A 26,011-nucleotide genomic window follows, 5' to 3' on the forward strand; every position below is an offset into this window, starting at 1 on the left:
TCAGAGGCTGGACAAGTCCCTCACCTTCTGGCTAATGGCCAGACCATGGCCCTGGGCAGGACTGGCTGCCACCATGCTCTGAGCATGATGTTCCCCAGGCCCAGCAGGGCCCACCACGATAGCTGACCCAGGCCTGCGGTGCACCGGGAGTGGGGAGCCAGGTGCTGGCCAGGCTGGACTGGACAAGATGGTGATTTTCATAAGGTTGGAGGCAGAACAAGGGGACCTCAGTCTGCAGCTGAGGTCGGGCCCAGAGGGTTCCTAGAGGCAGGAGCCCACGGTTGTCCTGGACAGTGTCCAGCACTGGAGTGCTGGTCGAGGCGGTGCCAGAACCCAGGCCTCCCGCGGGTCCCAGCGCCAGCAGGTCTCGGCCTCCTGTAAACCGTGGTGTTGTTTACAAGGGACGCCTTGTGGCACATTGAGATCCAGAAGGGGCGGCTCCAGGCCCTCCGAAAGTCCCACCGCGAGGAGGCAGAGGCCAGGGGCAGGAGCCTCCAGGTGCACGAGGCCCAGCAGCTCTTCAAGGAGAAGGAAGCCTTGGAGAAGGCGGACAAGAACCAGCAGCTGAGGGTCCGGTGAGCCGCCCCAGCCCCCGCCCCAGAGTGCCTGCCTGGCTCCTGCTCACCCCTCTGCCCTCTGCACCAGGACTTGCCAAGTTCCTCTCACTGCCAACCTCTCTGTGTCTGTCCCCCTGGCCCAGCCCAGGCTCCCTGCCCTGAAATGCTCCCAGCCTCAGTAACAGTGACCGCTGTCACTGAGACCTGCAGGCTCTTCCTCCTGCCCACTTCCCCCTCCTCCTCAGCCAGGTTGCTCTCTGCATCCCCAATCAGTGCTCCTGCCCAGTCCCTGGAACAGTCCCTGGGTCTCCTGCTCAGCCACCTACCAGACTGACCCCAGGGATTCAGGGCAGTTGGATCTCCTCCCTCCCCAACCTGGAAGCAGGCCTCTCCTCTGGAGCCCCAAACTCCAGCCTCCTCTGCACAACTGGCCTCCACCTTCATCCAGCTGCCAGGCCAGGACCAGGGTCCTCCTGACCCCTACCACTCCCCACCACGCCCAGCTGGTGGCCAGATCTGCTCCTTCCTGTGGACCCAGGGTCCTGCCACCTCCGTCTCCAGTGTCCCCCCCCCATCTCTTCCTCCCCTGCGATAGCAGTGCTGCTGGTCCCTTCCCCTCCCACACCCCTGCCCACCCTGAGCCAGACCCTGCTGTTGCAGGGCTCCTTGACCCAGAGCCCCCCATAGCATCTCACTTAACACCATAATCTGCAGTGCCAGCCTGCCCGGTGCCCCCTCCCAGCCTGGCCAGAGCTGTGTGGGGCGGCACAGAGCGCAGGGACTGGGCAGGCCGCTCCCACAGTGACTCAAGCCCCGAGGGCTGAATGCTTGGCCCACGATTCTGCAGGAAGTCCTTGCAAGTGCAGAAGGGGCTGGGACTCCGACACCAGACGCTGGTGGAAGAGGCCCAGAGGAACCACAAGGTGGCCGTGAAGTTCCTGAAGGCCTCCCTGGGACGGTGCGTCCCCACCCCCAGGACCGTGCTGTGGGCACCCCGCGGCGTCTGAGCACCTCCTTGGTCCTCCCGTCACCACCTGATCACCCAAACCGCAGAGCTGCCCGCTCCCGCAGCGCCGTGGGCATGTGGGCTGGTGTCACAAGTGCCCCTGTCACAAGCCCACCTTCCTCCAGAGTCCGGGAGCGGGAGCGCAGGGAGGAGTCGGAGACCCGCGAGCACCTGAGGCAGCGCATGGATGCGGTGCTGGCCCTGAAGAACAGCATCGCAGCCAGCCGGGTAGGCACCTGCGGGTGTGGTCCTGGGCGTGGCCCTGGGCATGGGCGTGGCCCTGGGCATGGGCGTGGTCCTGGGCGTGGGCGTGGTCCTGGACATAGGCGTGAACCTGGGCGTGGTCCTGGGCGTGGGCGTGGTCCTGGGCGTAGTCCTGGGCATAGGCGAGGACCTGGGCGTGGTCCTGGCCCTGGGTCTGGGTGTGGTCCTGGGCGTGGGCGTGGTCCTGGGTGTGGGCGTGGTCCTGGACGTGGGCGTGGGCGTGAACCTGGGCATGAGCATGGGCCTAGGCGTGGTCCTGGGCATGGGCGTGGTCCTGGGCGTGGGCGTGGGCCTGGGCCTCGGCCTCAGGGCGCCCTCTCTCCAGGAGACACTGCGCAGGGTCCAGGCCTGGGGCCGGGCCCGGGCGGCGCTGACCGAGCGGAAGGCCAAGGCAGAGAAGGAGGCCATCCTGGCCCAGGGCGGGGACGCCTTCAGGCACCTCGTCCACCAGCAACGGCGCCAGCACCTGGAGGCCCAGAGGAGGTGAGGGCAGGAGGGTGGGCAGGTGGCAGCAAAGCCCACTCCTGCTCCAGGGCAGGCGGGCACAGGAGGGGGAGAGGGCCACGGCCCTCACCCCAGCCAGTCTGCGGCTCCTGCCAAGAGCCCTTCTGCACCTCCCCCTGCCCGCCCCTGGCCCCCAGGTGCAGGGGGTCCCCAGGGAGCCTGGGCCCTGCACTCTTCACCTTCCCAGAAGCAGGTGAGCAGGTGGGCCTGTGCCCACCACTGGCTGGGACCCTCCATTCCTGCCACCCACATGGCATCTGTGGGGGGCCTGGGCCGTGTCCCTCCTCCTGGGTGCTGCTGGGACTCGCCCTCCACACCCTGCCCGGGCTTGGGTCTGCTCTCCCCAGGGCGAGCTGGTGCTACCTGTTGTCCTGCCACAGGCTCCTGGACTGGGCTCTGAGGAGGGCTGCCCACTTGCACACACGGCCCCAGGAACTTCCCTGCAAAGGTCTTTCTCAGGCCTCGGCCTCCTCCTTGCTCTCCTCCCGCCCTGCTGGCCTCCCGCCCTCTCTTGGACTGTGTCAGGGAGCGAGGTGTCATGGAGCCTGGCTGTGACCTGTTCAGTCCTGCAGTCACCACTGGGCCTTTGTCATGGCCCCTGCCTGCCTCGGCCTGGTTCTTGGGCAGCGCCTGGCAGGAGCAACAGAGAGGAGGCGTGATGTCCTCGGGCCTGGCACTGCCCTGCTCTGTGCCTAGCAGATAGCCTGGGAACCTGGACAGGGCAGCCCGTGAGGACCAGGCCGATCCTGGGGACTGCCCGAGGGGCCAGCAGGACAGAGCCGGACAGGCAGGGGAGGCCGGGCTGGCGTTCAAGTCCTGGGTGTCCAGCGTGGCAGCCCTCTGGGACCCCATCACCCTCCCCAAAGAGGCCAGCGGTTCACTGAGACCAGGATGTTTGACCTCAGAGCCCTGCTGGGCTGGGCCTGAGCCTCTGGGAGGCGGCCAGCAAGGCCAAGCGGAGCCACACTGGGCCCGAGTGGCCCCCGGATCCTGTCTGAGAAGCCCCTCCAACAGGACCTTCCAGGAGGAGCAGGAGCTCCGGAAGCAGGAGATCGTCGGTCGGATTGTGAAAGAGGGGGCCGCGGAGGACAGCCGGAAGAAGAAGCAGCGGCCCCCCGCCAGAGCCCCCCGGGGACGCACTCTTCGAGACAGGACCTGGAGCTACATCGCCCACGTCTGCACCGGGGAGACGGCCGTGGCCTCCAGCTACCCGCTGGTGAGCAGACGCTGCTGCTGTCAGGCGGCTGCAGTGGAAGGGCCTGGGCCAGGTGCGGAGGAGGACCGGGAGGGCCCAGGGGATGGGCTCCCTCTGAGCTCTGCCAGGGCCCTTGCCACCCTCGGCAGACCTGCCGCACCCAAGTGTAAGCGGGGTCTGGCCCAAGGGCAGCCCACCACAGTTCCACCCACTGCCAGGGACAGGCTTCTGCCCGCCTGCCACACCCAGGCCTGTGTGGTGCCAGGGGGCAGGGACGTGACCCTTTGGGCCTCCCGAGCCCACGAGGCCTCTATGGCGCGGCTGTGCCCTGCCTTTCCCCTGGGGCCGGGCTCCCGGCGAGCGGACAGGGCCTCTGCCACTGTCCCTCCCTGCTCTTCCCTGCCCGTTCTCCTCTGTCCTGCGATGCCTCCGGCCTCCCCTCAGCACCCCGACTCCCCCGCTCCTCATCTGGGCCTGCAGCAGGTCCCCCAGGAGGAGCCCCTGCCAGCACCACAGAGCAGTGGGGGTCGGTGCCGGTCCCAGACATGCATCCATCCCAACGCCTTGCATGAAAGGGAGTCTCTTGAGGACTCTGCTGAGCACTGCAGAAAAGTGGAATTCTGTGTAAAAAGGCCGGAGCTGCATTTTAGGTGGAAAGCGGAGCCGTGGGTCTTCTCCAGGCAGAGGAGGGGCTGCAGAGGCTGGGCTCCCTGCGGCTTCCCGCAACCTGTCTTCCTTCTGCTGCTGCAGTCCTGACTTGAGTGTGTCTTGCTGCATCCTGCCTACAGGAGGTCAAGGCTGCGGCGCACCCTGAGCCCTCCTGGCTCCTGAAAGCCGACTCCAGTGAGTCTGTGCAAGGGGTCGCTGGGGCCACCAGTGGAGAGCAGGAAACGCTGGCTGAACCCGAGATCCCCGGGCTCTGGAGGGAAGACTCCATGCCATACCAGGTAACAGCTCTCCTCTCCTCGGCAGGGCCTGGCGGGACTCTCCCTGGCCCTCGTCCCTGGCTCTGAGGACTCTCCTTGCTGCCCATCTCTGGCTCCTTCCTCTGCCCACCACTGGGCATGGGAACAATGGTCCCACTCCCCACTGAGCCTAGCTGCCTGTCCCTGGGCCCCAGGGGTCAGCCGTGCATCGCCGCTCTCTGTTGGGAAGCGTTTCTAGAGGAAGGCTGCGTGCGGATGACCACAGCCCCTCGGGAAGCCCCACCCAGAGTGCTGGACCTCGGGATCGCAAGGCCTGTCCCCGGCTTGTGGTGGCCGCCGTGTGCTCCATCCCTTGGGGAGGGGCTGCCCACTGCCCGGCTCCTGTCGACATGGGCTCCCTCAGTCAGGGCAAGGCCGTGACTGGCTCTGGCAAAGCCTGACTGGTGGGCAGCAGCAAGACGGGCCTGGCTGGCCGTGCCACTGGACCCAGCAGGCAGAGGTGGGCAGGTGGGTGCCAGGCAGGTACCAGGTGGCTTCCCACCATGGCGGTCAGGCCCGGGCTGTCCCATGAGCTGACTGAGCCAAGGACCCGAGCAGATTCCTGGCCACAAGGAACAGAACCAGCCTGGGGCCGTCTTGGACTCTGGCTCTGCTGCTGATGTCCGAGAGGTTGTCCTGGCCCGACTTTGCCCTGGAGAACTCTCCCTGCAGAACTTTCCCCAAACTCCCTCTCATCCTGACTCAGCAAGTTACAAGAGCCCTCCCCTCCGTCGTCTCCTGAGGGTCCCCTGCATCCTGCGAGCTGTCTTCCTCCTCCCACTTTTCTCTCTGGGAAGCACCGATCCCTGAAGTGGCCTTCCTCAGCAGCTGGCTCAGCCCTGCCCTTGGTCAGCTCCGGGCCTTGAGCCACACGGCCTCTGTCTCTGCCACCCAAGGAGCACAAGGAGGATGTGAACCAAAAGCCTGTGGGCGGCACCAAGATGGACAAGGACATCCTGGCTCGCACGATGGCCCAGCTCCGCAGCGGGGTGGTGCACAAGCAGGTGGCGTCGGGGCGGGAGTTCAAAGGCTGCCCCTTCGACAGCAAGCCCCAGCTGGTCCACTTCAAGGTGAGCCCGAGGCGGCACTGGGCAGGGGCTGGGTAGCCCATGGTCAGCCCCAGTGCCTCTTGCCTTGACTTCTGCAGACAGTGTGGACCGTAGGGCTGCCTCTGGTGCGAGGAGCCGAGAGGGCGGGAGGCTCAGGAGGCACCGTGGGCCACAGGGACCCTGGGCCTCTCGGGAAGGGGATGTGACTGGGCAGTTGCCACCAGGCCCCTGCCCTGGCAGATTCTGGCTTCACGTGAGAAGGCCCCCAGGAGTCCAGCCCCAGTGGCCTGCTGGCCCATGTCAGCAGGTGAAGGAGCAGGTGAGGCCAAGGTGGCCAGCCTGAGCATCCCTCCTGTCTCTTCCCCACGGCTTCTGTGGAGCCACATCTGCCAAGGCTGGCCAGGCCACCCCTTGAGCTGCCCTGAGGATGGGCAGCAGCAGGGTCCTAGGTGACTTGAGGCCGCCGCCGAGGCCTGGGGTCAGCAACTGCTGACTCTCCAGGACTTCGAGGTTGGCAAAGCGTACAGGAAGAAGATCACGCTGGTGAACGCCACCTACACCATCAACTACTGCTCGCTGGTGGGCGTGAGCGAGGACCTGCGGGACTTCATCCACGTCAGGTGAGTCCCCAACCCCGTCCCCGGGCAGCGTGGAGGCCATCCGTCCTCCTGCATCCGGGTCTTGATGCTGGCACTCACCCGGCAGGCACCCGGCAGCCAGAGAGCCTTTCCAGGGGGCAAGCACAGCCACCTCCCTCGGGGACCACCTCCCCGACCTGCCTGTGCCTGTGACTTGGGGCTTGAGCCTCAAGTGCTGCTCCTGCACACGGGTGCTGCTCCTCCGCTCCTCACATCTGGCCTTGGTTCACCACAGCTTGGCTCTCTTGTGCTTCCTTCCCAACCTCCCTCCAGGTTTGGAGAGCAGGTTTGAAGGCTCAGAATGGCTTTAAGATTCACAGTGCAGCTGGGCGTGGTGATGCCTGTGATCCCACTGACTGGGGAGGCTGAGGCAGGAGGAGCATAAATAAGTTAGAGGCCAGCCTCAGCTATTTATTTGGCCTTGCCTCAAAATAAAAAATAAAAAGGGCTGCAATGTGACTGGGTGGTAATCCCCAGTACTACAAAAAGAGACGTGCGGTGTGCGATGTGCCATTTCTGAAGAGGGCGTCTGGCAGAGGAAGGCCAGTCTCCCTGACAGCCCCTCCTGGTGAGCAGTGCTGGCCAACCCAGGCTCTGGCCAGTTTTCCCACTGGGATATTCTGTTCTCTTCCGGGGCTGGGTGGGAGGGGCTGTAGAATGTTAGTGCCCCCTCCTCTCTTCCCTGTATCTAGCCATCTGCAGAGGGTGGCTGGGGGCGCTGGCTTGAAGTCTTGGTGGCTCTGTCTCCAGTCAGGCTTTCTGTCTGTGCCTGCGGCCTGCTCCTGCTGGCCCACGTGGTCTCTGGAGGGCATGTGCGTGGCCCGGGTCCAGTGGAGGCCACTAGGCTGCTCCCTCCTGAATGACCCCTCTGCTGGCGGAGGACGTGGCTCCTGTCCACCCACCCGCTGCTCTGAAAGCCTGGCTTCCGGGTCCTGCTTCTAAGTCCATGCCCCTGTGCCACCAGCCAGCCACCCCACGTCCTGGTCCCGAGCAGGACCCAGTCCCCGGGTCCCACCATGACCAGCCACAGGAGACAGGCCAGTTCTCCCAGAAGAGCTGGGCTTGGCGCCTGACTTTGGGGCCTGCTCACTTCGACACCTTAGCACGTTTAGTTTTCAGTTTATTCTTACTGGTGTCTCCGCCGTGCTGGGGATGGAACCCACGGCTCTCGGGGGGGGGGGGGGGGGGGTGGAGTCCCTGCGTCTTTCAGTTCTGCCTCGTGGTGTCCACACCTCCTGGCTCCTTGTCCTGACCCCCTCACCAGGGGGCTCTGTGCTGGTGATTCTGTGTCTCCCGGTGACACGGTGCTTCCTCCCCATCGGAGCAGCCTGGAGTCTCCTTCTGCCTGGCCAGGGGGACACGGCCAGCCAGGGACGGGCGCTTGCAGTAAACTTTCAGTCTGTGCCGTTTCTAACCCACGTACATCTGTAGGAGAGGCCTGGTGTTGGGAACCCCTAAGGGACTCTCCTTCACCCAGGGCCCGGCCAGCAGAGACAGTCCCCTGCCTCAGTTGCGGCTATTTTCTGGACTGCTTGTGCCCACAGTCCCCCTCCTCATGTTGGCTTTAAATCTTGACCCCGTTGGTCCTGGGTCCTCAGGGAGTCAGGGCCCTGCTCACCCTCAGTGACCCGTTCCTGGAGAGAGGTCCAGGGGACTGGCCTCTCTGACTCGCTCACGGGACAGATTGCACTGTTACTTCAGCATCTCCTGTCCACTGGGACCTGGGGCAGCCTGGCAGCAGCTTGGGTGAGGAGAGACCAGGAGGCCTGACCACCGTGGGCCCTGGACATTGTGTTTGCAGCTTTGACCCCCCTGGGCCCATGTCAGCCGGGATGTCCTGTGAAGTGCTGGTCACGTTCAAGCCCATGGTGAGTCAAAGGGCCGCGCAGGGTGCTGTTTCCACTTTTATCCAAAAAAATACTCCCACCACCCTGAGAGGCAGAAGGACAGCCAACCACATGGAACCCCGCCCCCTGGCACGCTCCTGCAGGTTCTGCCATGGTGGCCCCTCCCGAGACACCTCTGGCTCTTCCCCGGGCCTTGCCTGGTGGGTGGCAGGCAGGCGCCACAGTGTGACACCGCCCGTGGCTCACGTCACAGTGGTTTACGTGGCTGGGCTGGTTCTGTTTTTCAGATAGATCAAGATCTGGAAGGAAGCATCTCATTCCTGGCTCAGACAGGCAGCTTCTCCGTCCCTCTGAAATGCTCAATGAGGAAATGCTCCGTAAGCGCCCCGTCGGCTGGTGTCTCCTGGGGTTCCTGACTGGAGGACTGTCCCTGGGGAGAGGAGGCCCAGAGGGACGGGGGACCAGAGCTGCGCCACAGGGCGGGGTCCTGAGCAGGCCAGCCCCGACAGCCCGTGTCCAGACCCCGCCGGCCACACGTGTCTCCTGTCAAGCAGCCTCATGGCCCCTGGACAAGGGAGTTACAGGTCTGACTTTCCCTAACACTGGACTCGGGTGCCCCGGTTGTCGTGAGCCATACTCAGGTCTGCAGCTTGTGGGCTGGGCGTGTCCCTGGGTTATGCGGTGCCCTGCTGGTGCAGAGGTCTACAGTGGCCCTGTCTGTCCTGCCGGAGCCAGGTGCAGGCTCCCCGCGAGGGGGAAGAAAAGCCAGGCTCCCGTGGTCCCTGGGGGCTTCAGGTGACAGGCGGGTGGCGACTTTGCTGTAGGCTCCGTGGTCCCCTGGCTTCTGCCGGGCCTGCCCCTGGTGCTGGACATGCTGCCAGCCCAGAGCGGCTTACTGTGGGGTCCTTTGGCAGGTGTCCCTGGACAAGGAGCTCATCAGCTTTGGCAGCTACGTGGTGGGTGAGACCACATCCCAGACCATCACACTGACCAACTCCGGGGGCCTCGGCACGAGCTTCAAGTTTCTTCCAGCTTCCGAGGTCTATGAGACAGACGAAGAGTCCCTGCCCCTCCTGAAGATAGTGAGTGGGCTGCCGATTCTGACCCGCAGCGCGGCCACCAGGGCAGGGCAGCGTCTCCACCCGAACACAGCCCCGTGTGTGTGAAAGTGGCTGTGAGACGCGCCAGTCGGCTGGGATCTGGGAGGGGACAGCACAGCGTGCCCCCTCAGGTGTGGGCTCAGGGCAGCAGCTAGGAGCACCAGGGCCACCCTCCCCAAGGCACCCCAAAGCCCAGGCTGGGGGCATGGCCCAGGAAGCATGGGGTGGGCCTCCATCTCCCAGGAGGGCTGTGCAGGGGCCACCCAGGAGACAGCCCTGGCCACAGCAGGGCGCAGGGTCAGTGGAGGAGCAGGTGGCCTTGCTCACTCAGCTCTAAGACTGGAACAGTCCTCGGGAAGCAGTGGGCTCCGACCCTCAGTCCTGCCTGCCCTCTGGGGTCTCACCCAGGGGAGGACAGAACCAACAGGGCAGCTGCTGCCTGGGCAGGGTGGAGAGCAGGGGCTTCAAGGGCAGGAGATGGGAGCCTGGGGGCAGAGCTTCCCCTGGGCAGGCAGGGGACGAATCGTCTGGGGCCCCTCTGGGCACCAGGGTTCTGGGCCACCAGTGAGGAGGAGGAATGGGCTGCCCGGGCGGAGCAGAGCCTGCTCTGGAACAGTGGCCTGGCAGGGCAGGTAGGGCTGGGCTCCCAGCTCAGAGATGGCACCCGAGATGGGGTGTCCCTGCAGGGGACAGGAGGAGCTGTCCTGGCCAGATAAAGGAGGCGAGGGGTCAGAGCTGCCCCGGGGAGAGCCCTTGCTGTGCCTGAGACCCAAACGTGCAGAACAGGAGCCACAGACCCGGCCACATCTTCCCATGGCCCCACTGGGGGTGCCTGGATGGAGGGGAGAGGTGAAGTTCAGTTCCCTTCCAGAGCAGCCTGTTCACCTACGATGACAAGGGTCTCACCAGTGTGTCCGAGCAACAGCTGGAAGGCAATGGGACTTCCCCGCTGGACACCCAGTGCCGGAAAGAGTCGGACAAGATGGAGGGTAAGGGCACCTGCAGGTGGCTGGGCACCACCCACCCCACACTCGTCCCTGCCTCGACTCCCACACTGCCCAGGACAGGCCGAGGGGTGGGACAGGAGGGCCACTCTGAACTCTAAGTACAGCAGGGCAGCTCTGTGTGGACCACAGACTGAGGGCCCGAGAGCGTGAAGGTGTGGAGTGGTACCCAGGGCTTCCATTTTAAGCAACAGTCCCGTAGTAAGTGACAGTCCCCAAGAGAGTGACAGTCCACAGGAAATCATTCATATGTTCAAATCCATTCTGGTTTGGGGGTGGGCTGAAGTTCGCATCCATGTGGACCCTGAAGGAGCGTGAGGCATCCAGGAGCTGGGCAGTGCGCTGAGGGCCAGGGAGCCCTGACCACGGGACGGGTCCCTGTCTGTGGCTGGGGGCTATGCGCTTCGTGTCCACTGCAGAAGTGCACCCAGCACCTGGGGAAGCCCTGCCGACTTTTGGGTGTCCCTGGTGCTGAGCTGGAGAGGGCAGCCCCGGCCCAGCCCCGCGCTCAGCAGCCGCTGCCCCCTTCCCTGGTACTGCGGCTGTCTCCCTGCTTCTTTCTGGGGCTTTCTGTGTGCCCCTGGAAGCCAGCAGTGAGCGGGCTCCCTGTTCCAGCCCCCCTGACGGCGAGGCCACCCGCGCCCCGTGCACACGTCCTGCGGCACCATGTGGGTGTTTCTTCACAGACATTGCTCTGGGTGCCCTGGGCAGCCCCGTGGGGTGGGCCACTGTGGCCAGCACCACCCCACACTCCCCACGCACCTCTGTGACCCCAGGTCGAGGGTGCACCTCTGTGCTTTCAGTAGCTGTTTTCAAGGACTTTCTAAAAGTGGCCAAGCTGGTTTAGGACCCCCCACCACAGGCGGCCGAGCTGTCCAGCGTGGCTGTCACTGGCCACACTGGGCCATTTACATCCACCCCTCCTTCACACAAGCCACGTTTCCACTGCTCAGCGGTGACCAGGGGCAGGGTTGGGTTGGACAGCCCAGAAATCCTGCTGGACGGCACAGTCCAGGCCCTAGGATGTCCTGCTCTATGGCCCACAGAGGAGGTCTGGCCAGGTCTGTCGTCCAGATCATCTGGACTCCTGGTGGCCTCCCGGGTCCCTCGTCCCCCAGCCTGTTTCCCTGCATGAGAGCCAAGCTGCCCTCCTGCTTCCCTCTGAGGCCTTCTGGCTGCGTCCAGTCTGTCCCTCGGACTTGCTCTTGTAGCCCCGGTGCGACCTCTAAGACGTCTTTGCTTAAACTTAAGATTTCCAAACTTATCGATCATACGTATGTGTGTGCGTGTGCACGTGACCTCCTTGTCCCAAAGTCATGGAGACCAGGACACAGCTCTGAGGTCAGGCTGGGGTCCAGCTGTGGGGCAGGGCTGCGGGTGCAGTTTTCCCTGGATGTGGCTGCTCTTCCTGAATGCGTGTTGAAAGGACTTGGCTTTGCCCGTGGGCCTCATGGGTACTGTGGGCACGGCCATTTCTGGTGCTGCCCTGCTCAGCTGACCAGCTGCCCCTCCCTCAGCACGCCGCCCTGGCTGCTGTGGACTTAAGGCGCATGGTGAGCTGGGGAAACCTGTGTTCTGTTTCAGGGGAGTTGCTCGGGATAGTTTAGGTTCTTTGCATTTCCATATCAGTTTTAGAATCAGTTTCTGGATTTCCACAAAAAAAAAAAAAAAAAAAAAAAACACAACCTAGAGCAGACGAGACGGGCACGGAGCTGAGTCTGCCCATGGACTTGGGAGGCTCGTCCTGCAGACAGCCTGTGGTCACAGTGTGGTGCTGCTCCTCATCCGCTCGCTAGTTCTCTGCCTTCCCTCGGGGCTTCAGAGTTCTTGGGGGGAGGTCCCGTACTTTTGGGGTCTATCAGATGTCTTTGACTTTTTCCAGGCAGTGACTGATGTTTGAACTGTTTCTCCTCTCCTGTTGCCTTCCAGAACAAGAGGGCACCTCTGCGACGGGGGGCTTGGGAATGTTTCCCAGCGAGGGGCAGGCAGAAATCACGCTGGGGGAGGTGAGCCCACCCGCCCTGCTCACACCCCAGCTGCCAGAGGCTGGAACGGGACCCACCCCCCACCGGGCACCAGCCCCAGCTGCATCCTCCTCACCCCACCCCTGGGCCCTCCCACCTGCTTGGAGGCAGGCTGGAATCCAGCCTCCAGGAACCTGCGGTCTCAGCCAGGGCAGTGGCCTGCCCCCCATGAGGACTGGGCAGGACCAGAGCAGCGGGGCTGGTTTGCCAAGGCAGAGGACACTGACCGCAGACCCTCCAGGATGGAGCGCAGTGTGAAGGCAGGAGCCAGGGGGAGGAGGGGAGGGGCAGGCTGTCTTCTCCCACGGCAAGGACCCCATGGCAGCAAGTCGTCAAGGGAAAGGCCAGGCTCCAGTGCCCGTGTGTCACCTCGTGGCCCCACAGACATGGTGCTGCCCCCGCCCTCCTGTGCTGTGGCTGCAGTAAGGGTCAGGCCAGGAGGCCTGCTGACCCGGGGCACCTCCCTTTCATGCAGATAACGGAGGGGGAGATCGGCCCTTTTAGTTCCATCAGAGTGCCCATCGTGTTCACCCCGGTCACCCCAGGGGAGGTCCAGACCAAGTTCAAGGTCGTGTTCAAGAATCCCAAGTGCCCAACAGTGAGTACCCCTGCTGCCACACGGCCCACACAGCCCCAGTGCTGGGAGGGCCCACGTCCACAGCCACGTGAGCCACCCTGTTCCCTGGACTGTGAGCTGGCAGCACAGATGGTGGGCACCCAAGCTGATTCACACTGGCACACACATGTAGCTTGCACATGATGCATGTGCACCAGCACACACATACATGTACACGCATGCTCAAGCACACACATAGAACCCTTTTTCCATTCCTCTCTTTTTTTTTTTGTCCTGGGCGTTGAACCCAGGGGTGCTCTTCCACTGAGCTACTCTTCTTACCCAGACTCCCCAGATCTCAGGAGTCGGAGTCTGGGGACAAAGTGACAGATGAGAAAATGATTGCCTCCACTCCTCCAGTGCCCCTGCATGAGAGCTCTGAATTCCGAGCTCTTCTATAGCTACAAGTTTGTGTTAGGGATAAAATTTTTACACCTAATGGGTAAAATTTTTACGTTTTTCTGTATAGTGCATTATTGTGTAAGGAAAAATTGGATTTTTGCTTTTTTGCAATGCTGGGGATGAAACCCAGGGCCTGTGCACACTTGGCAAGTGCTCTATCACTGAGCCACATCCCAGTTCTTTTTCAAATTTTAAGACAGGTTCTCAGGTGCACAGGCAGAACTTGAACTTGCAATCCTTCTGCCTCAGCCTCCCAGGTAGGTGGGATTGGATACAGGTGGTGCCCCTGTAACGGGCTCTATTCTATTGTTTTAAGTTTGAAATTTTTGTTAATAAAAATAATTTTAACGTATAGTGACACAAGGGGCTGGGGTGGTGGCTCAGCGGTGGAGCACTTGCCTGGCACGTGTGAGGCCCTGGGTTCGATCCTCAGCGTCACATAAAAACAAACAAACAAATAAAAGTATTGTGTCTAACTACAACTAAATAAATAAATATTTTAAAAAGTATAGTGACATGAAAACATGCCTCAGAACTCTGAAGTGTGGCTTGGTGTCATTACTGACCTTCCAACATTTATAATTTGAGTTACAAGAAGCCGACCCACTGAATTCTCCTGCTGAGCTCTCCCAGCACTGGCTGCTCTGCCGGGGAGGACTCCCATTGAGTCACATGTCCAAATTCAGCTGTATTTCAGAGCCACAGGCGTGGCCCTGGACGTGCCAGTCTGGGTGCCCAAGCCCCACGTGGACTTGAAGGTCTGCATGTACGACCGGCTCTACCAGGACTCCGTCCCCATTTACACGCGGTGAGCCCCCTGGTGGCCGCACCTGTGGACCAGCAGTAGCCCTTGCCAAGGGTCCCCTAGGATGACCGAGGCAGGAGATCCTGGACATCTGGGCGGTCCCAGGGTCATGGGGGTGGCCACCACAGGGAGGCTGGCCACCACAGGGAGGCTGGCCACCACGGCTGCCTCTGGCAGACCCCCAGGGCAAGCAGGGTTGGGAGAGCTGGGAGCATCTGGCTTCCGCTGGCGGTCCTGACTGGGGGCCCGGCCACCCAGAGCCTCCAGAGTGCCCAGACAGAGCCCTGGGCAGGGGGAGGCAGCGCCCCAGCCCCCTCCAGTTCCCTGTGCCCCTGGCAGGAGGTTCCCCCAAAAGCACTCCAGCCTCTCAGATCTGGGGCACATTTCAGTTATTTTGATTTTTAAGAATTTCCCGTCAGGTTTCATCTCAGAGAAAGTGACTCGTAAGAAGCAGCTGCAAAAGGTGCACGGGGCGCTCTTGTGAGCGCCTCGCGGTCAGGCCCGTCCGGGTCAGGCCTGGACCCCTGACGGGCGCCCTGTGACCTGCTTAGATCCAAGGTGGCCCTGCGCCTGAAGTTCGAGGTGTGCAGGGAGCTGCAAGGCCACATGGAGCTCCTGCCGGAGATGGGCTACATCCAGGCCCAGTCGTCCTACTCAGTGCAGCTCAAGTTCCTGCCCCGGTGGGTCTCCTCAGCCCAGGGCCCTGGGTCAGGGTCCGGGCACCGGCTGTCGGCAGGACACGTGGGCCAGCGGCTGGGCGGGAGCAGGGTGCTGGGCCGTCTGTGGAAGCCAGAGCCGTGGGACTTGCCGGGGGCGAGGCATCATGGCAAAGGGCGTTTTTTCTTGCTTTCTGGTGTTTTCCCCAATATTTCTATAATAATTCGAATTTCCTTTTGTAGTCAGAGAGCAGACCGTTTTATTGTTTTATTTATTGAACCCAGGGAGACTTTACCACTGAGCTACAGCTCAAGTCCTATTTGGAGGCTGGGTCTTGCTAAGCTGCCAAGGCTGGCCTCCGACTTTCCTGCTGCCTCAGCCTCCCGAGCCTCGGGAGTGCAGGGGTGTGCCGCCACTCCTGGCCAGAGCAAACTATGTTCTACACTGACTTGGCAAGGTGCTGTGTAGGACTTGTCTGGGGTCACTGCCCGTCTACCTTGAACACAGCTGCTGAACCTGCTTGTTTATTGAAGTTCAACTGTGTGTGTGCTCGGCCTCCTGGAGAAGCTTGCACACCTGGGTCCCCTGTTGTGTGGCTTTGAGGGTGTCAGAGCACCATGTTGGGCCAGCCTCCCCATTGTCTCCTGACAAGGAAGAGAGGTGAGCTGGTGTGCGCTCTCCTGCAGGCACTCCCTCCCCGAAGATGCTGGCAAGTACTTTGACAAGGAGAGCAGAGTCCTGGAGGCTCCAATGACCATCTGGGTGGCCGACCAGGTCTGCACAGGGCTCTTCCTGGGAGGGACGCCAGCCCCCGGGGAATGGAGCAGTGCTCAGGGGGCCAGGCCCTGTACCCAGTGAGGCCTCCGAGGCAGCGCCTGGCTGCAGTGCCCATCCTCGCCTTCTCTGGCCTGCCGGGCAGCTCTGCCTCCTGCCACCCGGCACCTGCACAGCAGGGGAGGGGGACGGTGCTCGGGGACACTTACCCACCCTTTGTGCCACAGATAAAGCCAGTGGGCTTCACCGTGCAGGCCATCGTCACCACCTCTGACCTGGAGCTCAGCCCCTCGGAGCTGGACTTTGGCCACTGCACCATCCACGAGGCCATCAGGGCCGAGATCATTCTCTACAACCACTCGCTCCTGCCCCAGGAGTTTGGGTTCGTCGGACTCCCCGAGGTGCCTGCTGAGCTCAGCCCCAGACACGGCTCCCAGGCACCAGCCACCTCCTGCCGGCACACCCTGCCGCCCTGCCCACTGTCCCTCTCCTGGTCCCTGCCACCCTCCCTGGTCCTCATCTCCCCAGCCCTCTCCCTCTCCTGGCGGGGGGCACCCATGGGGCTCCGGACCCTCACCCATCCCTGCCTTCCAGAACTTTCCCTTCCCGGGCTGCCCCCACATCCACTCTCACACACATTTGCTCACATCTGTGCGTGTGCACACTCACACACACACACACACACACACACACACAGGATCTCAGGCACACTCACCTGCGACCCCGTCTCACAGCAGTGTGCCCTCACACCTACCCTGCACGTGGGTCCACACGCCCCCACACTGCTGACCTGCACTGTCTTCACTGTGGAGTTGGTGTCTTCCATTTCCCAGTTTGTGGACGTCCAGCCCAACGACGGCTTTGGGACAGTCCTGCCCCTGGAGGCTCTGCAGCTGGACGTGGTCTTCCAGCCCACCAAGGCCAGGGAGTACAGCTTCGAGCTGGTCTGCAAGTCGGAGGTGAACAGGTGAGCCTGCAGCCCGGCCCCCAAAGGGGGGCAGCCGAGAGCCCATGTGCAATTTTCACACGCTTGACACACTCCTATTTTTCAATTAGTTGAATACTAATAATAATGTGACTATCTCCACCCAGAGAGAGATTTTTTAATATTTAGAGCCTGTGTCACAGATTATGAAAATATGTATTGAAACGTTTCAGCAACACATTTTCATTATAGAACAAGATGACAAGATAATCAGTGCCACCCTTTAAAGCATAAAAAATAACGCATTCGGGGCTGGGATGCCGTTCCCTTCCGAACACTTGCCTGGCATGCACTGGGCCCCAGGTTCAAACCCCAGCACCCCCACACACACCACGGGATAAAAGCTGCGGGGAAGCCAGGCGTGGAGGCGGCACCTGTGATCCCAGGGCCTCAGAAGACCGAGGCAAGAGGATTGCAAGTTCAAGGCCATTCTCACAACTTAGCAGGACCCCATCTCAAAAGTGACCAGGCTGGGGATGGAGCTCAGCGGTAAGGCACCCCCGGGTTCAAACAAATAAGTAGATAAATGCTGACGGGGAAAATGCTGTGGCCACAGAAGTACAAAGAAAACACGGATGTGAACTTTCCCAGTGGTCAAAAGAGGGGCATCTCACGGGGCATGGTGGTCTACCTCTGTAACCCCAGAGACTCGGGAGGCTGAGGCAGGAGGATTCCAAGTTCGAGGCCAGCCTCAGCAACTTAGGGAGAGCCTCAGAAACTTAGCAATATCATTGTATCAGAATAAAATAAAAAGGGCTAGGAGGTGTGGCTCTGTGACAGAGCACCCCTGGGTTCAATCTCTAGTGCACCCCCCAAAAATGTGAATTTCTGTTCTTGTTCTTTAACAGAAGGTGGCAGGAATCATCTCACTATGGTATGCAGGACTCCCTGCCTCTATTTAGAGATTTATCAGCTTTAATTTTAAATGTCAATAAATATTTAAAATAATAAGCCACAAATCACCTCCTTTACAATCCCCTAAGCTTGTTTTAGCCATCTACCAAAATCGTGCACAGGGAGGCAGGGTATTTCCCACGTATCCACAGGGTAGCAAGCCACTGTGGCAACTGCAGGAGCAGGTCCGGGCCCGTTGGGCACTGCACAGTGCCCATCCTGGCCACCCTCCTGGCACGTGGATGCCCTTGTGTGGCTAGGCCCTGCTCACACCGGTGACTTGCAGGTGCTTCAAGCTGTCCTGCCGAGCTGTGGCAGTCCACCCGCCTCTGGAGCTGTCCCACTACCAGATCAAGTTTGCGGCCACCTCCTTGTACGACACCTCCGTGGCCAGGCTGTATGTCATCAACTCCCACACGGGTGTGAGCTCCCTGCCCCGCTCGGGGCCCCGGGTCAGCTCAGAGGAGGCTTCCCCCGCGGGAGCCACGTCTTTTGAGTTTCTGTTGCCCTCGGACTTGCCCATCACCATCTCACCCTTGGTGGGGACCGTGTTGCCAGGAAAGGTGAGCAGGGCCTAGTCCAGTGGGCTGGAGGTGAAGGCTCGGGCCACCTGCGACTGCCCTGCGGGGTGGAGTGCCTGGTTAGACCCACCCTGGCACACAGGGACTTAGCCCCAGCAGGGCTGGGGAAGCCTACACAGCCACCGAGTGGGGGTTGGGCCATGTGCCCCCGCCCACCTGCCCTCGGCCACCTGATCGGCAGGCAGGGAGCATCCCCGGCAGCTGCCCCAGCAGGCACATGTCGGGGGGCTGAAGAAGGGTGGGCAGACCTCACACCAGCTGAACGAGACCTCACAGTGGATGGGCACAGGGAGGCTCAGTAGGGCCTGTCCTAGGAGCCCAGGGTGCTCTGTCTGGACCCAGCAGGGCTTCTCTCAGTGGACACAGGCATGTAACATGCTGCTCACTAAACAGAAAATGCTACTTAGATCAGGGTTCTCCTGTCCGAGTGGGTGCTGCAGGTGGTAGCCGTCTCTCCCTCTCCCTCTCTTCCTTCACCTGCCTTCTCCCTCCTCCTCTCCCTCCCTCCTCCTCTCTCCCTCTGTCCCATCCTGTGCTGAGCAGGTGGGGTGGGGTGGTGAGTGAGCCCTCCTGGACACTGTCCTGGAGAAGACTTCTTCTGGGACTCGCTGCAGACAGGCTGACAGAGCCCCAGAGGGGAAAGGCTGGTGCACACAGGACTCGAGTTAGGGTACAAGAACTCACCCGGGCAACTCAGGGGCTGGAAAGGAAGTTTCATTCTCACTTGAGCCTCAAGGACAGTGGGTGAGGTCCTGGCCCACTCAGGACCCTGCTCTCAGTGCCCACCCACATGGTGGAAGGCTGGATATCCTGTGCTGCAGCCCACCCCCTTTTCTTTGGGGCAGTGGTCAGGGGGGGCCTTCCTGGAAGGGACACATCTAGGCTGAAATCTCAAAGTGGGGAGCTGTTAGGAGTACCCAGGGCCAAGGGAAGGAGCAGGGAGCTGAGGAGGGCAGTGCACCAGCAAGGGCCACCGGTGCCCTCTGAGCTCCTTGAGCAGGGTGGCAGTCCCAGTGTCTCCCTGCAGAGATGCCTGGTCCAGGTGGCCTTCCGGCCTGTGCTGTCCCATGAGGTGATCCACGAGGAAGCCCTCCAGATCCTGAACAAAGAAATTCAGAACAAAGTGGTGCGTGGAGCCCCAAGGGAGGGGCAAGGTGGGCATCGGGGGAGGGGGTGGTACAGGAGCGCAGGGCAGACTCCGGCACTGTCTCAAGAGGGTAGAAGGTCTTCTTGAAGACCCCTCCCTCCTCCTGAAAGCAGCACCGGGCAGTGGGAGTCGGGCCACCCCAGAGGGTGGCCAGGACTTCGACGTGGGCAGGACTGGGATAAATGCAAAGACAGCCCCCTGCACCACCAGGGGAAGGCACAGAAGCTGCCTCAGGGGACATGCCCCACAGACGGCTCATCCCGAGAGCATGCATGGCCCGGGCACACTGCACTGACCCTGGAGAGCTGTGTGGCCGCTCCTCGACTGGCCATGTGTTTTCTGTGGTGCACACCTCAGTGCCAGGAGCATAGGCTTTCTGCAGGTGGAGAGGCTCAGAGAGGCTCAGAGAGGCTCCAGGGACCTGGAACCCCAGTCCACAGACTCCCTGTCCCTCTTTGCCTCAATTTCCCCATTGCAGACGTGAGTCAGTGGGCAGTCTGGGGTCTCTGCACTGGGGCTCATGGCCCCACACTCTCCCCTGTCTTCATGGCTTGACCCCCAAACCCTGCCCTTGGCCTCTCCTGGAGGCAGTTCTTGGGTCCTGTTTGCTCCAAAGCTGAACTGGTGGGGCCTGCCCCTCAGCAGTCAGCTGGGCCTGCGAGACGGGCCCTGGGGGAGCCTCAGGGGCAGTGTGGGGTCTGCAGACACAGGGCAGAGCACCTGAACAGCCCCACAGCCAGCTGCCCCCCTCACAGTTCCGAAAGGATACATTCAGCCAAAAGAAGGAGCTGTGGAGACAGTCCCTCTCTGTGCTCCAACTGCGGACCCAGGAACAGATGCTGCAGGCTGTCACCTCCCACGCCCCCCAGCAGGAGAAGCAGGAGCTCAGGGTCAGGTGGGCCGGGAGAGGTGGCCCCCGGCTGCCTGAGACTCGTGCTGGAGGTCTAGGCCTGCAGGCTCCCAGCACCTGTCCAGGGGCTCCCTCCTGGGCACCGGCTGCCGTTCTTGGACCTGGTCACCCTCTGAACAGATCCCCCCCCTAGGCTGACTCCAGGGGCTGGAGCAGGGAGGAGCTCCCCGGCCGGAGGGGGCGGGAAGACCCGCTCATCGGAGAACAGAGGGCAGCCACCACCCAGGACCCTTACCCCTGTAGTCCCCCCTGGAGAGGCCACTTGAGCCCAGGGTCCTAGGAAGCAGGTCCTTGGGGATCCCTTTCGTGGAGCCCAGGGGGCTCAGCCCAGCAGGGACCCGTGGCCCAGGTGGGCAGTGAGCAGGGGCCACAGCACACTTTGTCCCTCTCGTTCCAGTTCCCATGAGTACCAGGTTGCTCAGTCTGCCCTGGTCCGAACTTTCCAGGCGAAGTTTGACAAGTTTGTGGTCCCATGTGTCATGACCAGTGGTGACGTCAAGGACAGGAAGGGATCAGAACCCCAAGGTTTCAGGTGTGGGACACTGAGCCAGGAAGGGGCATGGTCAGCTGCAAAATTGCTGCCCCTCCTCAACTACTGAGCAGATCTGGAGCCCAGGTGGGCATGGCTGCCCTGCTGTGCCTCCAGCGTGCCCTTGCCTACCCCAGCCCCCACAACACCCTGTACCTGGAGCTGTGGTGTCCCGCCGTGGCTCCGTCTATCGTGGTGACATCTAACAAAGGCAAGACCACCTTCAACTTTGGCGACATTGCTGTAGGTGAGTCCTGACCGACCCTGACATCAGCACCCCTCCTGCCCCTAGCCCAGGGACCCAGACCTACCAAGCCACCACCAGCCATGCTCCACCCGAGGGACAGACGCTCCTTGGGCCAGGACTGACAGGACTCTCCCTGCCGTTTCAGGACACCGTGGTATAAAGAAGATCTCCCTCCAGAACATCTGCCCCGAGGACCTGGCCGTATCCTGGTCCACGCCTGGCGCAGGCAGCCCTGGGGCAGGAGCAGGTCTGGGTGGGGCTGGGCGGGGCCCGGAGCCGCGGGGCCTCCCTCCTTGACGTGGGCCTCAGGTGGAGTTCTCGGTGCTGAACCCCCGTGGTCCCTTCGCTCTGCTGAACCCCTTCAACAAGCTGTGCTCAGGCGAGACCCAGGTGCTGCTGCTGTCCTTCTCACCCCGCGAAAGCCTCCTGGTGAGCGCCAGCCCCCAGACCCTCGGAGCCAGGGTCCTGGGAAGCAGGTGTGGCCTGGGGAGTCCCCCGCTGCAGCCCTGGGCTCTGGGCACTGTGGTCACCACTGCGCCCTCAAGGCCCGGACTGAGGGAGCAGTCTGAGCAGCAGACCCTCCTCATGCCCTGGCTGGCACGTCAGGGGCGGCGAGGGTCTCAGGGCTGTTTTGCAGGGGCAGGCCACCAGGCAGCTGCTCACAGACAGAACTAGGGCTCACCACGTGCCTGGCAGACAGGTGGCTGCTCCAGGCTAAGGGACGTGGTCTCCTTAGGCTCATGAGACACTGGACGTCATCAGCAAGAAAGGCACCCTCACGCTCACCCTCACGGGCCTGGGCGTGGCGTCCATGGTCTCCTGCTCCATTGAAGGCCATGTGCTCAGCATGGGCTACGTGCTGGCCAGAGAGTCCGTCTCCTCGAGTTTCAAGGTGAACAGTCCTGCCAGGGGTCAGCCCTGCTTTTAGAAGGCCCAGCTGGTTGGGGAGCCAGTGGAGGCACAGGCTATCCCCAGCAGCTGTCTCTCTGCTGCTGCCCTCTCGAGTAGGGGACCTGGGGCCCTGGCTTCTGCAAAAGCTGAGGTGGTCCCTTCCTGCACCCTCTGCCACCACTCTCCTGCTTTGTACTGAACGCTGGGTCCTTTTGAGCTGGATTCCGGAACCCCTGAGGGGCAGGAAGTCCATCAGACCTCCAGGAAGAGGCCACCCTATCCTGTGGGCTCCCTGTGCCTGAGGGAGGTCCCGACTCCTGCTGCCCCTCTGAGGGACGCCCCAGTCTGGGGCTCAGGCAGCTTGAGAGGACCTCTGCCTCCCAGGCTGCTCAGGTGGGATCCCGGGAGCGGAGCCAGGGGAGGACGTCCTGTTCAGAAGGAGCTCTCGGGCAGTGAGGGCGGGGAAGAGGCAGGGGAGGGTGTGCGTGCAGTGAAAGAGGAGCTCTGCCTGCAGGACTGGGGGCAGCACCGAGCTGGTCCCATGGCTGGACAGGAAAGTTGGCCACCCACTTGGGAAAGAGCTCAGGTGGGATGGAGGAGGTACCCACAGCCCACAGCACTGGTTGGAGACACAGCCAAGTGGAACTGGGAGGTGTAGCCACCCGGTCCCCAGTGGAGTGCAGCTGCAGGTGACCAGATGACAGGCACTGACTACAGGGAGAGGACAGCCCAGGTGTGGGCCAGTTAGTGACACCAGGCCCTCCTGGCAGCTGCAGAATGACTCCTCGCTCCCCATCAAGTTCTCCATGCGGCTGGAGAGCCTCTCCAGCACCAGGGCCCTGGCCCGACAGCAGCTGCCTCAGTTCCTGGTCTCACCCACCCAGAGGACGGACTTGGTTGGTGAGCTGCTGGGGCTGTGAGGACGGTGCCGGGTAGGCTGGACCTGAGGGGAGGAGAGCGGGACAGGGGGAGCATCGAGCATCAGGAGTGCGGGAGCCGTGGGCAGGACGGGCGGCTGGGCTGGGGGGACTCAGCAAGTGGGAAGGACTGGTGTGCAGAGGCGCAGGGCCAGATGGGGAGTCAGGTGGGGAGGTGCTGAGGCTGCAGGTGGAGTTCAAGCAGCAGGACTGGGGACATCCAGTGCCCTACCCGCAGGCCCACAGAACCACCATGGCCAGAGCGTATTCAGTGTGATCCCAGCGGAAGGGGTCATGGAGCCGGGGAAGGCGCAGGACTTCACTGTGACCTTCAGCCCGGACCACGAGAGCCTCTACTTCTCTGACCGGCTCCAAGTGGTGCTCTTCGGAAAGGTGCTCCAGGGGACAGCTCCCCCTCCTCCAGGCACCTGCCCCTCCCTAACCCTCCCCTTCCCTGTGCCTCCCACTTCCCAGGCCAAGGGCATCACATTGGGGGTCATCGGGTGGACCGTCTAGCACCACTGGCCCTATGGGGCTCCAGTCTGAGCCAGCTTTAGCCCCTGCCTTGGAGCTAGAGGGACAGACAACTATGCTTCTTGTCCCCAGAAAATCTCCCACCAGATCCTCCTGCAGGGTGCCGCCCGGGAGCACATGATGTTTGTGGAGGGCGGGGACCCCCTGGATGTGCCCGTGGAGTCTCTCACTGTGACGTCTGCCCTCGACCCAGAGCACAGAGAGGGTGAGCCTGGCCTGGGGAGGGGAGAGGAGGTCACAGCCACCTCAGGGAGTAGCAGGCAAGTGGGCACACCCAGGCCCAGCAGAGGACGGCAGGGATTCCCTGCTCATCACCTGCAGAGCCAGGCAGGACTGGCACTGCCAACCAGCCTGCCCTCCAGCCCTCTGCCTGACCCTCGGCAACTGCCCTCACTGCCCTGGGACCCACCAGAGTGGTCCCAGCTAGGCCCTCCCTCTCCAGACGTGGAGGAGCTGAAACCCATCCTGCTGACCCTGGACTACGTCCAGTTTGACACAGACACACCAGCCCCACCCGCCACCCGGGAGCTGCAGGTGGGCTGCATCAGGACCACCCAACCATCTCCGAAGAAGGTGATGGCACCCCTGGCCTTCCCTGCCCTGGGCAGCCCTGGCCTCTCCTAGCCTTGACCCTCTAGCCATGCTGACGCCCTGCAGATGGTGGAGTTCAGCCTGGACAGTGTCCCGTGGCTGCAGCACAAGGGATTCTCCATAGAGCCTTCCAAGGGCATCGTGGAACGCGGACAGACCAAGACCATCAGCATCTCCTGGGTGCCCCCTACTGACTTTGATGTAGGTGCCGGAGGGAGCTCCAGGCTGGGAGGGTGCCAGCCCTGCCCCACCAGTGTGGGGGCAAGACAGGCAGAACGGCAGGAAAGAGGGGCCTCTGCCTGTCTTGGCTGAGACCAGCTGAGAGTCCCCTCCTTCCTATTCCCTCCTGTTCTAGCCGGACCATCCTCTCATGGTATCAGCCCTGTTGCAGCTCAAAGGGGACGTGAAGGAGACCTACAAGGTCATCTTTGTAGCCAGTGTGGTGACTGGCCCCTGAGACCAAGGAGCAGCTCCATGAACTCCTCGCATTCTCCCATCCACCCTTAAAGCCCTCAGAGGCTGTCGGCCTGGCCAAACACCCCAGGGGCCGGGACCTGGGCATCCCCTGCTGGGCAGGTTCAAATAGTCAGCCTCCTGAATGGCCCCACGACCAGGGTTCGCCAATCCATGGCCACTTCCTGCTGCACAGGACTCAACAAGCCCAAGGCCCAAGAGCACCCCTCTCCCTGAGCCCTCAGAACCAGGGATAAGTCTTGGTCAGCTCACACTGCTCCTGGCCAGGGACCCACACTCACCAGAGCCTGCCCAGACTTCAGAGGCCCCTAGGAAAGCCACCCCCACAGGCCTTTCAATAAACTCCAGGAGCCAACCATGCCACTGCAGTCTGGATGACCAGCCCAGTGGGCAGGATAGAGCTCTGGGAAGTAGCCCCTACACACCTGCGTGCGTGCACATTTATGAAGCAGCAGCCTGCTGGGCGGGGACCTCCTGGATGGTGGGAATCTGCCCAAACACAGGGAGATGCCCAAACTTGGATCACAGGGACAACAGCAGGCAGCACAGGGTGCTGGGGGCACAGGATTGGAGATGGGACTGACCCAGGCTCCGAGTGGTACAGGGAGAAGGGACTCCAAAATCCAGGACAGGCCCCTTACTCCTCCCGGGACCACCAAAGTCCCAGGACCCTGGCCTCAAACACGGATTTAGCAAATATGTCAAGGGCCCAGCTCACCTGTACTCCTCACTCAGGCCCATCCAGGGGCCAGAATGAGGCCCAGCTTGTGAGTTGGGTTCCACTTGTCTGAGAACCCTGGATTCTGCTTTCTGGGTTCTGATCCACCCTCCAAGGGAGAAGATCACTTCCAGCCCTGAGATGCTCCTACACACCCACCTACCACCTGCTAGCTCTTTTCCTCAAGAGAGTGACTTGCTGGGCACAAAGCCAGCCTGGCCCCCTGCCATCCCAACCCAGGGCCAGCCATCAGGAGCAAATGGACGGGTAGTGTCTCTGGTGCCTGTTCAGTGCCCTTGGCATTAGAAGCCAGTTGTTGCCTCTGAGTGACATGGACGCTGTAGCATTTTGCAGGATTTCTGTCCAGAAGACCAAAGAGTGACAGACTCAGGCCCCTCGCTGCCCCCACTAGGGCTGACCAGCATTGACTGCCCCCCCCCCTCCCCGCCCCCAGACCCTAGGATGTGCTTCCTGGCCAGATGGGAGGGGGCGGCAGGGTCCACTGGCCATGTCAGGCCTCAGAAGGAGGTACTCCACGAAGATTCTCCCTCCTGTGAGACAGCAGAGCATACCTGGCTCAGGACTCCAGCTCTGGCTGTGCTTGGGTGTCCACTCCTCCTTCCACTCCGGTGCTGGCCCTGCAAGATCAAGCACGGTCAAGGCAGGAGGAAGGAGGGTCAGCAGCCAAGCTCAGCCAGTTGCAGGACAGGTCAGCGCAGCACCAAGGAGACCTACCGGCACAGGGCCTAGGAGGCCCACTTCAAGCCTGGGTGACCCTGGGCCTGGGAGACACCGGGCGGGGCGGCAAGGAGCCCGGCGTTCCAAGGGCGGGACCGGGACGGGGGCGGGGCGTCAGGGGCGGGGCTCACACGGAGCGGAGCAATCCCAGGGGGCGGGCGGGCCGTGGTGGGCGGGGCCTCGTAAAACCCCGAGCCAGCCAGGCGCGGCTCCGGCGTCAGCGCGGAGCATGGCCCCGGGGCCACCTGCTGCCTGTGGGATTCTGCTGCTGCTGCCGCTCCTGCCGTTGCCGCAGGTGGGTTGGGCCGCGCGTGAGATTCGGGCACTCGGGGTGGGTCTGCGTTCGGCCACGCCCCGCCTGGGCTCATCCCTGTCCCCGCAGGTGGCGCTGGGCTCCGCGGACCGCAGCTGCGACCCTTCGGACCAGTAAGTCCGAGTGGGGATGAGG

The 26,011-nt window shown here is 62.3% G+C and overlaps 2 protein-coding genes across 10 annotated transcripts in view; both read left to right on the top strand.

The window, feature by feature from the left end:
- Nucleotides 1-24,924, top strand: part of CFAP74 (cilia and flagella associated protein 74) — a gene marked incomplete at its 5' end in the record, with an annotated part of 34,607 nt that extends 9,683 nt beyond the window's left edge. Inside the window, 32 exons of the mRNA XM_081308175.1 lie at nucleotides 402-575; nucleotides 1,405-1,515; nucleotides 1,689-1,791; nucleotides 2,153-2,310; nucleotides 3,346-3,547; nucleotides 4,315-4,473; nucleotides 5,388-5,561; nucleotides 6,042-6,160; nucleotides 7,980-8,046; nucleotides 8,313-8,402; nucleotides 8,940-9,107; nucleotides 9,997-10,114; nucleotides 12,059-12,135; nucleotides 12,629-12,751; nucleotides 13,858-13,979; nucleotides 14,528-14,656; nucleotides 15,320-15,407; nucleotides 15,635-16,374; nucleotides 17,573-17,849; nucleotides 18,895-18,993; nucleotides 19,770-19,909; nucleotides 20,322-20,456; nucleotides 20,591-20,700; nucleotides 20,846-20,901; nucleotides 21,010-21,129; nucleotides 21,437-21,592; nucleotides 22,362-22,491; nucleotides 22,747-22,901; nucleotides 23,115-23,247; nucleotides 23,485-23,615; nucleotides 23,700-23,834; nucleotides 23,989-24,924. Coding sequence (XP_081164301.1) covers nucleotides 402-575; nucleotides 1,405-1,515; nucleotides 1,689-1,791; nucleotides 2,153-2,310; nucleotides 3,346-3,547; nucleotides 4,315-4,473; nucleotides 5,388-5,561; nucleotides 6,042-6,160; nucleotides 7,980-8,046; nucleotides 8,313-8,402; nucleotides 8,940-9,107; nucleotides 9,997-10,114; nucleotides 12,059-12,135; nucleotides 12,629-12,751; nucleotides 13,858-13,979; nucleotides 14,528-14,656; nucleotides 15,320-15,407; nucleotides 15,635-16,374; nucleotides 17,573-17,849; nucleotides 18,895-18,993; nucleotides 19,770-19,909; nucleotides 20,322-20,456; nucleotides 20,591-20,700; nucleotides 20,846-20,901; nucleotides 21,010-21,129; nucleotides 21,437-21,592; nucleotides 22,362-22,491; nucleotides 22,747-22,901; nucleotides 23,115-23,247; nucleotides 23,485-23,615; nucleotides 23,700-23,834; nucleotides 23,989-24,090 — 4,801 coding nt within the window. The 3' untranslated portion in view covers nucleotides 24,091-24,924. The remainder of the gene's footprint in view (nucleotides 1-401; nucleotides 576-1,404; nucleotides 1,516-1,688; nucleotides 1,792-2,152; nucleotides 2,311-3,345; nucleotides 3,548-4,314; nucleotides 4,474-5,387; nucleotides 5,562-6,041; nucleotides 6,161-7,979; nucleotides 8,047-8,312; nucleotides 8,403-8,939; nucleotides 9,108-9,996; nucleotides 10,115-12,058; nucleotides 12,136-12,628; nucleotides 12,752-13,857; nucleotides 13,980-14,527; nucleotides 14,657-15,319; nucleotides 15,408-15,634; nucleotides 16,375-17,572; nucleotides 17,850-18,894; nucleotides 18,994-19,769; nucleotides 19,910-20,321; nucleotides 20,457-20,590; nucleotides 20,701-20,845; nucleotides 20,902-21,009; nucleotides 21,130-21,436; nucleotides 21,593-22,361; nucleotides 22,492-22,746; nucleotides 22,902-23,114; nucleotides 23,248-23,484; nucleotides 23,616-23,699; nucleotides 23,835-23,988) is intronic.
- The window catches only part of TMEM52 (transmembrane protein 52), a 74,149-nt gene that overhangs the window by 46,657 nt on the left and 1,481 nt on the right, over nucleotides 1-26,011 (top strand). For 3 of the 9 annotated variants that reach the window (XM_081307361.1, XM_081307364.1, XM_081307363.1), the window contains exon 2: nucleotides 25,667-25,858. In XM_081307361.1, coding sequence (XP_081163487.1) covers nucleotides 25,667-25,858 — 192 coding nt within the window. Of the gene's footprint in view, nucleotides 1-25,666; nucleotides 25,990-26,011 lie in introns of those variants that run through there. The other 6 variants (XM_081307366.1, XM_081307369.1, XM_081307368.1 and 3 more) reach the window with 6 other exon arrangements.

The sequence above is a fragment of the Spermophilus citellus genome, assembly GCF_964194105.1.
Source record: "Spermophilus citellus genome assembly, chromosome: 9".
Taxonomy (NCBI): Eukaryota; Metazoa; Chordata; class Mammalia; order Rodentia; family Sciuridae; genus Spermophilus; species Spermophilus citellus.